This window comes from Miniopterus natalensis, chromosome 1 (genome assembly GCF_054644295.1).
Source record: "Miniopterus natalensis isolate mMinNat1 chromosome 1, mMinNat1.hap1, whole genome shotgun sequence".
Lineage (NCBI taxonomy): Eukaryota > Metazoa > Chordata > Mammalia > Chiroptera > Miniopteridae > Miniopterus > Miniopterus natalensis.
Window position 1 is genome coordinate 7,837,535 of NC_142081.1, and position 13,413 is coordinate 7,850,947.

Consider the following 13,413-nt stretch of genomic DNA (forward strand, 5'->3'; position numbering starts at 1 on the left):
GAGTACCAGTCTTATTTTGGTGTAAATCTAGATATACGTGGACATTCATCACTGCCATCAATTCATGTTTTTACTCCATTTTTATATATCTGGTCTTGGAAAGATATATAATTTTAACAAATATTTCAACGATTTTAGAAATGATCATGGTCTATAAAAGAAAAAAAGAAAACTTATGAGCATAATTTTGATTGACTGTCTTAATTGGTAAGTTAGTGCCTTGGAGTAAGACTGCACTTACTTCTGTAAATTCCTGAACTGTATAAGCAGTAGTGACCTTCCTCTGTCAAGTCACTTTTCTCTCACATGCATAAAGGCAACAATAGTTCCCAACTCTGCTAAATTTATTATTGAACAAATAAACTGAAATTCTCCATTTTATTTAAAGTAAGAGTCCATGCTGATTATGAATCACAGTGCTGGGAAACTGATGTCACTCTTATGTCCTATTTATGCACCACAAACACTCTCCCAGGTCACAATGCGTTCAAGTCCATGTTAGTGATGCTGGTAGAGATACCATTAAAATAGCTAAATGAAATCCACAAAGAATGTACTAAATTGGCCATATGGTGAAGCTTCTTATACCTACTCAATTTTTAAGTATTGACAAATGGGTAGTTGAACAAGTCCATTAACCTAACTATTCTTAAGTGAAAGATATTAAGAATCACTAAAACTAGCCAAAAAGAGGCCAGTTAAGGAAAAGGGGAAAGAAATGGCATGAAAGTTTCACACTGAGGAACTGTTCCTGAGTAATTTACAGCTGATGTCGGCGTGCTTCTGTTGCTCATTACTTAAAAATGAACTGTCTTCCTCTTTAATTAGAGAATAAAAACTGCAGAAAAGTATTTAAAACTTTTTTCACAAACACAGGTATCTCATTAACCTATGTTTTATTTTAAGTAAATTCACTATTCATTATTTCACATTATAAAAAGTAACCACACACGCATATGCATTCACAAATTAGATCATCTTTATCATACATTAATATATTTAAAAAAACAAATAGTTTCTAATATCAATATAGTTATATGCTGATTGCATTTTGAAATAGAGAAGCTGACAATAGCTTCATACAGTATATCTCAAGAACTGACATTTTAAAATTAATAACCGTGTATGTTCCACAGGCAAATTTTGATGGAAACATTAGCATTAGTACAAATAAATGCTGTTGACATAGCTTAAGCATGATAGCTTGGAGTAACAGCTGATTCACTCTAGATTCATCATTTTTAATTAAGGACAAATACAATCTAAAAAGTAAACAAAGTATTTATAAAATAAATTTTTCTAGGAAATAAAGGAAATCATGAATCTATTATTTTTAAGGTAGGTGTGGCTAAAAGTAATGAGAAATCTTTCTGGAATTTTCATGGCCAAATTTAAATTTCAGAAGATCTGGGGACAACATAGTGTCACCACAATCGGACTGATAAAATTGTGGACAGCTGTTTGTACCCATTTCGGTGTGACTTTTCAGTTGGGCTTGGAGATTCGTGAGAAACACATGTCTGTCTTACTCCCAAGTCCCCCTCCAAGTGATTCTCTAGCCAGGGCCATTGCAGTTGATGTAGACTTTCATGTAATTTTTAAATGCTGAAGCTCTAGAACAAGTAAATAAGTAGTTTCCTGCACAAATAAATGCAGGTTTGTCTCTTCTGCAGCAGTAAAGCACATCCTAAAGTTGTTTTTCATTACACTTCACTATAACATTGGAATTCTGCGACCACATTATTATTTAAGAAATATATATATTATACCTCCTAGGGAATCTAATTTCAAATATGGGACTTTTAGCAACATCAGCTGCCCTAATTATCTCTGTTCCATTCGTTTAAAAAAAAGAAGCCGCAGCCATTGCTTTAGCTTTTGTCCATCAATCACATTATCTCCAGGTGTCTTTGTTTTGCCTCCTTCATCAAGCAGATGATTTAAGGATTGGATTTTCTGGATTTTCTTTGTCAAAAAGGATGAAAGGGGTGGAGAGGAGAAAGGAAGGTATGAGGTAGGGATGGAAGGAGGGAGGGGAGAGGAAGGAAGAGAGGAAAGAGAAGAAAGGAGAAAACAAAACATGAAAAATTTTATCCATATAATGCTTAAAAAGTAAATAAATATAGATAGAACCTACTTTGAATAAACCTAATATATGACAATTCTGAGTAAGTGAAAAATAAATTACATAGTAAATATTACTAGGAATTACCTTTAATTACCAAATCCTGGGTGCACCTAACATAGCATTCAATTCAGTTTGTACAACTTTTCTTACATTTTTTATTTAAAGCAACCATGACAGAAATTAATGCAGCTTCAGTATATCAATTGTCTGGCCTTAAAAGGCTTAAGCTATGATGCGCTCCCAGACCTCCTTTAAGACACAGACATTCCTAAATACCAGATGTGTGCGTCATCTCTGTGATACTAAAATGTTGGAGAAGGTGTTGCATAGGATTTTGTTGAGCAGCAAAAACAGATAATTAATATGTTCTGAAATCATTTCCTAGGCTTATTTTAAATACAAAAGATATATTTTCATTTGGATATGGCATGGGCTGAACTGTGATACTTCACAGAAACATAACCACATTGAGTACCTATTCTGGTTATGGGCAGTGTGCATTCATGAGAAAGTCCAAATGAGAAGCACATTATGTGGAGATACAGTTATGGACTTGTAGATCCAGTCACATGTTAAATAAGCTGCTGTGATGCCAATATTCCTCCTCCTTCCTAATATTCAGAAGAAACAAACCATGTGATTTGATAGCAGAGTATTTGTTTCTAGATTAGTGTTTTTAAACAATTATACATATAATTGATTACATAATTATTAGTATTATTATATATTACATCTATTGAGCAAGAGAAAATTCGGTCTATAAATAGGAAAAGCATGCTCAACAATGCAAGAACAAATAAAAATAGTAATCTGAAATAAAGGAGAGTTGATATAAATATATGGAGTTACAATGGTCTTTATTTTTAAAAAGTCCTATGGCATTTAGAAAAATATGTTGAGAAGAGAATGAAATATATCCTGCTGTAATTAAGTATGTTCTTCACAAGAATTCCAGGGTAATCTTTTGAGAGGAAGTAGGTTAGAAGTGATAGAGAGGACGGATCGCAGGATGCCAGAACAGGAAGGCACCGTGGACGACAAACCAGGCGTCAACATGGAACGCCCGCGGCTACTTAGCTGCCACTGGAACCAGGGCAAAGGGCTCCAGCTCTGTGCTCTCTACAGACCATGACTCTGTCCTAGCTCTATTCTCATGACTTTTAAATGAATCGACCATAGTATAATCAATCATTAGAGCAACTGTTTCAAAGAGCATTCTCTGTAAATAAAACTATCCTCTATATTAACACTACTAATCTGTAATATCAATATTATTTTTCTCTATTCCCTGTTACTTTTTTCTGTGTTATACAGTCCTATTTCCTTGAGCTCCTTTCCATAAATTTGTTTCTAAGTTTTGAATGAATCTTAAATAAATCTATATTTGTACATATTGATAGCCAATTAAAAATTTAGAGTAAGTTATAATATAGTTCAGTTCCTAAAACGAACACCCCATATGGAGTTCCCACTAAAAGATGGATGTCATAAACTTTATTAGAATATTCATGAATTAAGTGACATATGTCTAAAAGAAAATCTGGATCCTGTTTAAATTCTCTTTTAATCAGAAGATTCAGGTGTGCTATAGAAAAGAGTAAACCTGTAAGTATAGTTTGGGCAGCCTGGATGAATCACTTCTACTGTGATATGACCTGTCATCATCATGATCCTTATGAGACTACCCTCTTCAGTGTTTAAGCTAAAAAAAGAAAGGCTTCAGCAATTCAAACAAGATACCAATAGCACATAAAAAGTAATCATGGGGGAAAGGAGAATAGAGGCCCTTTATAACCTCAACTTTGAGGACAAGACTGGTGTACAGAAGTCTCCCACTTACTGACCCACCACTCTGGACTCCATGCTGCAGTAAGATTTCGTTAAGTGGCAGCAGCAGCACCCATCTTTCTGAGTTCTGGGTGACGAAACACTGTCCACGTAAGCTAACCGTTCAAAGAGATGCAATTATACCCCGTGTCTTCTCAAATAAAGTCCCTGAATGCAAACATTTCACAGACAAATAAAATCTCAGATATTAGTGGGAGCCATTTAAGTTTCTTACTGATTTCCTATGGTTGCCAAGTCTTTCCATATACATGTCATTTTATATAAAGTATTAACATAACAGAGGCACGTGTGCTAGTAATCCCTTTTAATTCAGAACATTTCCTCATTACATTTTCTGTTCTTGGGAAATTACGTGGGAAGGAAAGTGCGCTGAGAAAAAGAGTAGGATGACACACTCAGCAGTACATCGCTGGGTTACTTACAAGGTGGCCTTACGTAGTTGCGCATCTTTACCTCCACTGCTCTTCGGATCAGCTGAGTTGCCTGTGCCACGGGAGGTGCTTGGGAGGGGATTATTAGGAGAGAAGGCCGCTGGAAGACTGCTGGCATTACGAGTCCGGAACGAGTCATCTGAAAGTAACACATGCACAGTCAGACGTGCTGAATTTACTAAGAAAGGTGGGAACCTGAGAGAAGAAAGGTTAATAGTAGCTGACATTTTTTCTTTTTAAATCAATTTACTAGGGTATAATTTACATAGAGTAAACTGCATCACTACCAAATGTTTTCTCCTGCCCCCTTTATCCCTCCCTGTCCCGCACCCCCAGGCAACCACAGGTCTGCCTCCTGTCACTAGGGATTTGTTTGCATTTCTAGAATTTTGTATAAATGGAATCATACAATATGTACTCTTTTTCTGTCTGGCTTCTTTCATTCAGAATAATTATGTTGAGGTTCATCGATGTTGTGTATATCGATACTTCATTCCTTTTTATTGCTGACTGGTATTCCATTGTATGGATATGTCAAAATTTGTTTATCCATTCTCCTATTGATAGGCGTTTGGATTTTCCCCGTGTTTTTGACTGTTACAAATAAAGCTGCTGTGAACAATCACGTGCAAGTCTGTGTGTGGATGTAGGTTTTAATTTCTCTTCAGTAAAAGCCTAGGAGTGGAATTGCTGGACACACAGTACGTGTGCATTGAACTTCATAAGAAACGCCCAGCTTGCTATCGGAGGTAGCTGTACCCCTTGGGTGTCCGCCAGCAACGTGCGCGCGTTCGGGAGAGCCGCTCCCCATCCGCGCCCCAGACGCCGAGCCTTCTCAGCTCCAGTAGCTGGAACCAAGCAGCTCGACTGGAGCACAGCCATCCCCGCTCATTACGTGTTGTCTGTGGCTACTTTCACTCGACGGTGGCAGAGTTGAGTAATCGTGACAAAACCAATATGGCCAACGAAATCTAAACTATTTATTATCTGGCCCTCGACAGAAAAAGTTTTCTTACCCATGGTATAAAGTTTCAAATATATAATATCAAGTGTTTAGCTGCATATTTTCTATGGTAAAGCCCTAATGTTTTTAACTAACTTACATACGGCAAAAAATTTTAGTCTGTGCCTCAGCAGGTCCTCAGACTGTGGCAAAACTTATCCTATAATTTTGTCTTTTTTCTCTTTTCAAAAGTATTGAACTCTAAGTCTTGATACAGTGAAAACAAAATAGTATAATCAAGTATTTTCTCAATTGCTAGGGAAAAATGTAATTTCTTAATTTGATAAATATATAAATTTAGGAAAAACACTGTATCTAGAAATAAATTGGTCATTTAAAGAAAATCATATTTTATTGAATTTAGCAATTTTTTGAGGAGTTCGGATTCCACTTACCAGTTAGTGAAATCATAGGAGTCTTTGCTAACCCTGAGGCAGACGGTGAATATGCAGCTGTAGAACTTTTACTAGAAAAGAACATAATTAACTGTAAAATACAAGGACATGCTTGTTTCAATTCCACTCATCAGCACTTAATCTTTTATTTAAAATGCTTTCCCCTGCTTATGAAACATGCTTGTTACTTCTATTTCTCATTTATGTTTTCTATTACATGCCTAACAACAATTATTTTGTCTATAACTTAGAAGCATTTGCATAAACTTCTTCTGCATCAGAAAAACAGTCTTTTGATGCTCAGCCAAGACAGGTAATATGTATGAAATTTTCTTGGAAATATCTTTAGTTCTAATCTCTTTTGTCCACATGGAGATCATCCTATTGGCTAGGAGCTCTAGATAAACCTATTGATGATGTCCTAAAATATAGCTAAAAATCTGAATAAGCTTTTCTCTAATAAAAGAAAAACATGGCTTTTTGCCATAACATATTATCTTTCTTGATAAATACTTTCAAAGACTTTTATGTTTCCTTAAAATTACTTTGCTTGTTGGTTGATGTGCAGCTATTACACTACATGTGTATAACACATGTAAAATATATTGTTCATTTAATTTATTCTGATTCTTTCCTAATCTTTACTGTTTATAATTTTGTCTGCCTGGCTGAAGGAGATACTAGACATTCATTTATTGTCAGCAGAACTCAGTTGTGATCACTTTGCCACAGAAACATGTCAGAGGCTTCCTTACAGACAGAAACAATTTTAACAGCAAATAAATGTCCACATCCATTTAGCAAATGAAGCATGTCCATACCCATTTAGAAGTTGAGTGGCACATGCAATATAGCACCACCTTCCTCATAAAACAATATATGGATTCTATGAGGCCATTATATATTGTCATGGCAGTAGTCTTCCTGGAATACCAGGTCCTATTTTTATGCAAATTGGTAGACTTTTTTTAACAAAGTCTTTACAGAAAAAAACTTAAAAATTTACCTATAGAAAACTCACAATCCTGATATTTACAATACTGTAAATATCTCATATACACAAAGATGTATGACTATAAAATAAAAATTTATATGTGAATAGCTGGTGGATCATACCTAGAACACTTGTCTAAGTTGCCATACTTTGCATGAAAAGCTTGGTTATTAATAGACTGGCTTCGAGTCAATTTGGATTTCTTGATTTCTTTGCCTAGAGTAACAAGCAGAAGGAAAATGCAATTGTTCAGTTCATTTTAGATGCCCAGCCCCATTCCCTCGCCAGCTCCCACCATTTTCAGTAAAACAGATGGGTCTGGCTTCCTTTCCTTAGTTTGAGCTAATCGGAGTATCTCTCACCCCAACTGTCCAGTAAAAACTATAAAACAACAATGAAAGGAAAACGGTGCTTTAGAATAAAATATCTCATCTAAGAGAGTGATTTTCCTTGTGCTTAATTTTTATAAAAGGAAAACAGGAGACATAAAAAGTTGTTTCTTACTTGTTGATGGGGTGCTGGAAGAGGGCCCAGGAACAGAAATGGGGATGCTCTTGGGCAGAGCTGTTGGTGTCTTTGTGTCTCTACCTAAAACAAACTCTGTTTTAAGGGCTGTAATTTCCTCTGGGTTCTTATTAATCTCCATAAACATGCAAGACAACACAGAAAAAATGAAACACTATCCCTTGCTAAATGGCACTCTTTCCCAAAGATTCTTCCTTTGCATATTTACATATGTCAATCTTAATTATTCAGTAATCAATTTCACAACCTTATTGCTGTTATCACTTTCCTTTGAAGGACCTGAAGCTCCACACTAATCCCTATCATTTATTCATGTATTCTTAACATCTATACAACATTAAGCGCCCAACTTTTGAAAATGACTTTTAAAAATAAATGAAAGAAAAGCAATTTTCCATATAAAATTAATAACTCAACATGGTCTTTCAGAATGCCAGGATTAAAATTAATTGTGTGACTTAGTGGTGAAGACATAAGAAAACCACTTACGTTTCTTTTCAAAGGTTTTTTCACTCATGGGCCTTCCATCATGTTGCTTCTCTTTCTCTAATTGTTCCTATTATTAAAATAGTATCTGAGCATTAAAGGTAAGCATAAATAGATTTAGAAAAATGTTCTAATCTAATGAGAAATTAAGCTTTAGAGATACAAATATTGTTTAGAAAAATTCCTTTAAAAAGTACTTTTTTTCCAAATTAGTGTCTAAAGAAGTCCAGTTTCTTTCAGATTTGTGGTTTGTTTTTTAATGTCTACAGAATTATGCCTTTGGGGATTTGTTAAGCTAAAATAATGGGTTTAGTATCATTGTGGGAATGAGCTTTTATTTTCTAGGAGGTATTTACTGATTCTCATTAGCAAAATATTTGTTACTATTGGTCATTTCCATTTCTGATTGGTAAATAGCAAAATAACGTATTTCTTTAAAAAGATTGATGGGTGCCGGGCCAGTGTGGCTCAGCGGTTGAATATCGACCTATGATCCAGAAGATGATGGTTCGATTCCCAGTCAAGGCACATGCCCGGGTTGCAAGCTCAATCCCTCATGGGGGACATGACCAGCAGATCAATGACTCTTATCATTGATGTTCCTCTCTCTCTTCCTCCCTCTCCTTTACTGTCTCCGAAATCAATAAAAAAGATATATTTTTTAAAAAAGATTGATGGGTGCCAGGTGGAAGGGGTCAATGGGGAAAAAAGGACATCTGTAAAGGTTTTTTTAAAAAGAAAAAGAAAGATTGAGAGAAAAGGAAATGGTCTTTGGGACATTTAAAAATGTTCTACTGTAGTGTAATATACATAAAGTGCACAAATTATAAGTGTACAGCTCAATGAATTTTCCCAAAATGAACACACCTATATAGCCACACTAGCTCACAAATCAGGGTGTAAAACATTATCAAAACTCTGGAGTCCCTTATCCCAAAAGAATAAGTAGGCAAGAAAGTCAATAAACATATCAAGTTCTAAACAAACTATATATATAGAGCACTACACTCGACACCAGGAGAACACACATTCTTCTCAAGTGCACCTGTAAAATAATGAAAAAGATGTCGAAGATAGACAAAATAAAAGATGTCCATGTAGACTTGGACTGCATAAAAAGAACCAAATGAAAATTCTAAAACTGAAAATAAAACATGTAAAACTGAAAAATAAAATATCATTAAGAGTATCTGCCAACAGTAGTGTTATCTATTTTCTCTACCTTTTCTTCTATTATCTTGACCATAATAATCATAGTTATCTTGAAGTCCTTGTCTGCTAACCCCAGTATCGGGGTCATTTATGGGTCTTTTTCTATTGCCTGATTTTTCTCTTAGGCTTAAATCATTCAGTCCTAAAAATTTTTAGAGCACTCCTATTCTCAATCCTGAACTAGAAAGTGAAATTAAAAATTAAAATTCCATTTACAATGATGCCAAAAACATAATATACCTAGAAATGAATCTAACAAAAGACTTCCTTGAACACTGCACTTAACACTGAGGAAAAGTAAAGAAGGCTAAATAAATGGAGTGGTAGAAAATGTTCATGGATTAGAAGACTCATGTTAAGATGACAATTCTCCAAATTGATCTGCAGATCAATCCTAATGAACACAATCCTCACAAAAATTCTAGCAGGCTTTTTATAGAAATGAACAAACTTATTCTAAAACTTTATATCAAAGTAAATTATGATGATGGAAAAAAGCATGACAAAAAAGATCACATAATATATTATTAAATTTATATAAATTCTAGTTGCAAACTAATTTGTAGTGACAGAAACTAGATTAGTGGTTTCTGGGGACTGGAATAGAAGATATGAATCATAAAGGGACATGAAGAAACCTTTAAGGGAATGGAAATGTTTGGTATTTTGGCCGTGGTGATACTTTCATAGATATGTACGAATGTCAAAATTCATCAAATTGTACACTTAAAATGTATGCAGTTAATTGTATGTCAATAATATTTCAATAAAATAGTTTTAAAAGCTTTTCAAATATCGTTTTCCTTACAGTTCATAAAATAATGGATTTCAAAAGATCAGGACTCTTTAGTCATTTAGGAAGAAAAAAAGTAGTGTAAAATTGAAATAAATTATTTACTGGTTTAATAACAAGCACATTTAATATTAGTCAGAACAAATATGTGTCCGTCCATGTGAAAACAACATACCATTTCCAAAAGAAGCAGTTCTTCTCTTTCTTTCTCTTGATCCAACAAATCTTTCTCATAAAACTTTTTCTGAAACTAAGTTTAAAGTTTAAAATGAAGTTGTCAAACATGAAGGATGTGTATATGTCAACTTTTAAATATGCCTTTTAACATAAGGTAAAGAGAGTGTACTTACAGCATCCATAGACATTTCCATTCTGTCCAACTCTAACACAGTCTGTAAAGAAAGTTTTTTAAGTTATTCAACAATAAGTAAATCAACCATCATTTCACAAAAGACTCTTTTTCCAGAGAGAGTTTCAAATAGCAGACTTCTGCACTATGTGGAAGGCTAAATTAGAAAGCTTTTAAAGTTCTTCCCAATTCTACACTGTATTTTTTATTTTTAATCAGTCTCCCTATATTAATGCCATGATCTATTTAAACTTTTAAAGTTTTTAATTGTAAGAAGAGAAAATCTAGAGGAATATTTTAAATACTAAACATATGCCATTTAACTAACTTCTAATGACTCCCAGTGCTACTGTTCTGAATTTTCAGAAATGCAGTATAACTTAAATTTTTAAAAAATCTTTTAGCTATATATATGAAGTAATCTATCATTTGGCTTAAAATTCTTAATTCCTTTCCTTTCCAGAAAAACTTTTGATCCTATGGCACTCTAACAAATAGAAAAGACTTGATTCTGAAAGCATTCTCTCAATTTAGTATTTGTCTTTCAGAATACATTAATCTGAAACAAATTATTTCAGTCTAACAATGATCCATCTACCCCAGGGTTCTGTCTCTGAGAGAGCAGAGTACTTCTCTACAGAAGTAACTCTAATGGCCAAAATAAAGTACATCTACACATTCATATGCCAAAGCTATCCATTGCAAACATAATATTTATTTAAAGCTTTATTTTTATGCTGAAATTTATAAAAATTTATGCCATGAAATATCTTTTAAAATAAAGTTACTTCCCATCTAACAAAACTAACTAGAGTCAGTGTTCCATTTTTATCTGCAAGCTTTGTATAGCTTCTCTCAAAGGATCCTATACCAACACTTCAATTTGATAACATTATACTATAGAATTTTATGGGACAGATTGACTTCATACTTAAAATAAGAGCTGTACTCCAGAATAATCCATTATAGGTTAGTAATCCACTAATTTAATTATATCATTTCTGTATCTATTTATGGGATTAGCTTATGGGGTAAACTGATAAATTCAGAGAAGTAACTAACCCTCTTCTGTGTATTATTTTATTATTTTTAGCATGTTAACTTCATTGCCTAAACTTCTGTAATTAAATGGCAAGGTCAGAAATATTTGGTAGAAATGTGTGTGTGTGCGTGTGTTTAAATTTAGATGCATGTCCAGACACTCAGTATTTCTGGTTATTTCAGTTGATGAAGAGAATTCACATCTCATAAAATAAATTATATTAATTAATAGTAAATTATCAAATCACTTTATTAAAATGTTCCTCATGTGACAATGATTTCCAAGGGGGGAGGGGGACAACAAAGAATTCTTTTTTCTCAAATCAATGCTGTTATTTAAAACATGTCCTGAAGTTCACATTCAGATTCATAAAAGCAACCACTTTAATTTGACTTAATCTTTTTTTTTTATTAAATATATCTTCATTGATTTCAAAGAGAGGAAAGGAGAGGGAGAGAAAGTGAGAGAGAAACATCAATGATGAGAAAGTCATTGATCAGCTGCAGCCCACAACCCGGGCATGTGCCCCAACTAGGAATCGAATCCCAATCACCTGGATCCTAGGTCGATGCTCAACCGCTGAGCCACGCCTGGCTGGGCTAATTTGACTTAATCTTATAAAAACATTAACTATATATTGAGCATAAAAGAGTTTTTGTAGACTCAAGTATTTTAAGGTTTGACTTCACAAACCGAAATTTTTACTGTTTTAGTTTTCTAACATTCCCAAACAATCCATATAATAAAATCACATACCAAAACAAAACAAAACAAAAACCATAAGACACAATGTTACATTATTGAAAAAAAATGCACTCAGGGTAAGAGATCTATACTCTAGTCCTATTTCTGTCACTAATATGATCTTGAGCAGACACTTAATATTTCTCGGTCTAGGCCTTCTATAAAGTCAGACACTGAATTAACTCGGAGGGCTCTTCCATGGCTAAGTGTCTATCAAATGGGACTTTCCCATTTTACTAACAATGTTTTCCCAGATTAGAACTGCTTGTAAATAAAGTCTGGTGAATGAAGTATTTATTAGTTGAACAGTACTTACTAAGCACCTAACATGTGCCACACTTTCTCTTGTAGAGCTTATATTACTAGTAATAAAAGTTTAATGTCTAAGTGCCAATGTTCATATCCAACTGTAGCACCCATCAACCAAATCAGCTAATTCTGACTACTCTAACAAGGAAATAAATATTTTAACATAGTGCCATCCCATCAAGTAAAATAGTGAAGATATAATTAACACTATCTCTTTTTTTAAAAATAGCTGATTGATTTTTAAAGAGAGAAGGGAAGGGGAGAGAGAGAGAAACACTGATGAGCTCCTTCCTGTACAACCCCTATCAGGGATCCAGCCCGCAACCCAGGCATGTGCCCTGACCGGGAATCGAACCGGCAACCTCTCGCCCAACCAAATGAGCCACACCAGCCAGGGCTAATTAAGACTATCTTAATGCAAGAAATGCAAATGTTGTGGCAAGTGTGATACTTACTCTTTTTATAATAGCCAGAACATCTTTATCTTTTTCTTGACACAGAAGTTTTCTCACACACATTTCTAACTGCTGAAGTAGATGTTTATCTGCAGGGATCTTCAGAGTAGATTTCACTTTGGGCAACAAGTAGCAAAGTTTCATTCTAAAATAAATTAAATACTATTTACTTTTGAGTAAATTTATCACTTAAATTTAATAACTGAATAGTAATAGTAACATAAAACTGAAAGCAAATCCCAGCTGTAGATAGCCTGAGAGTTCATTTATTCTGCAACAAATGTTTATGGAGTGCCTATACCGAGTCAAGCATTCATTATTCGGGGTGCTAAGGTACACTGTGAGTAAAAACACAAAGTCCTCTGCTTATCATACAGCTTACCTGCTAGGAGGGTCTAGGCAGAGGGAGTAAACTAAGGAAAATGTCTGCCAGACAGTGGTAGGTGCTGTAGGGAAAAATAGCATGGGGAAAGAAGACGGGGAGTACCAGAGGAGGGGGGCAAGTTATAACTTTAAAACAGGTGGTCAGAGAGGGTTTCAGTGAAGGTTTCACTGAAAAGATGACTTTTAAGCAAAGACCTAAAAAAAAAAAAGCCACATGACCATCTGAACATTACAGGCAGTGGCTGCAGTAAGAGCAAATGTCCTATAGGGGGAGCCTGCCTAGGCGTTGTCCCAAACTAGCAAATTGGCTACAGT

General features: G+C 34.5%; 1 protein-coding gene across 3 annotated transcripts in view; it reads right to left on the reverse strand.

Moving 5' to 3' along the window:
* Window positions 1-1,315: 1,315 nt before the first annotated feature.
* PPP4R4 (protein phosphatase 4 regulatory subunit 4) overlaps window positions 1,316-13,413 on the reverse strand; it is a 70,844-nt gene continuing 58,746 nt past the window's right edge. The window contains exons 17-25 of one of the 3 annotated variants that reach the window (XM_087818432.1): window positions 12,715-12,859; window positions 10,166-10,207; window positions 9,991-10,065; window positions 7,814-7,880; window positions 7,304-7,387; window positions 6,922-7,015; window positions 5,806-5,876; window positions 4,399-4,546; window positions 1,316-1,956 (exon numbers count right to left, since the gene is read on the reverse strand). In XM_087818432.1, the coding sequence (XP_087674558.1) occupies window positions 1,941-1,956; window positions 4,399-4,546; window positions 5,806-5,876; window positions 6,922-7,015; window positions 7,304-7,387; window positions 7,814-7,880; window positions 9,991-10,065; window positions 10,166-10,207; window positions 12,715-12,859 (742 nt within the window). In that variant the 3' untranslated portion in view covers window positions 1,316-1,940. Of the gene's footprint in view, window positions 1,966-4,398; window positions 4,547-5,805; window positions 5,877-6,921; window positions 7,181-7,303; window positions 7,388-7,813; window positions 7,881-9,990; window positions 10,066-10,165; window positions 10,208-12,714; window positions 12,860-13,413 lie in introns of those variants that run through there. The other 2 variants (XM_087818427.1, XM_087818435.1) reach the window with 2 other exon arrangements.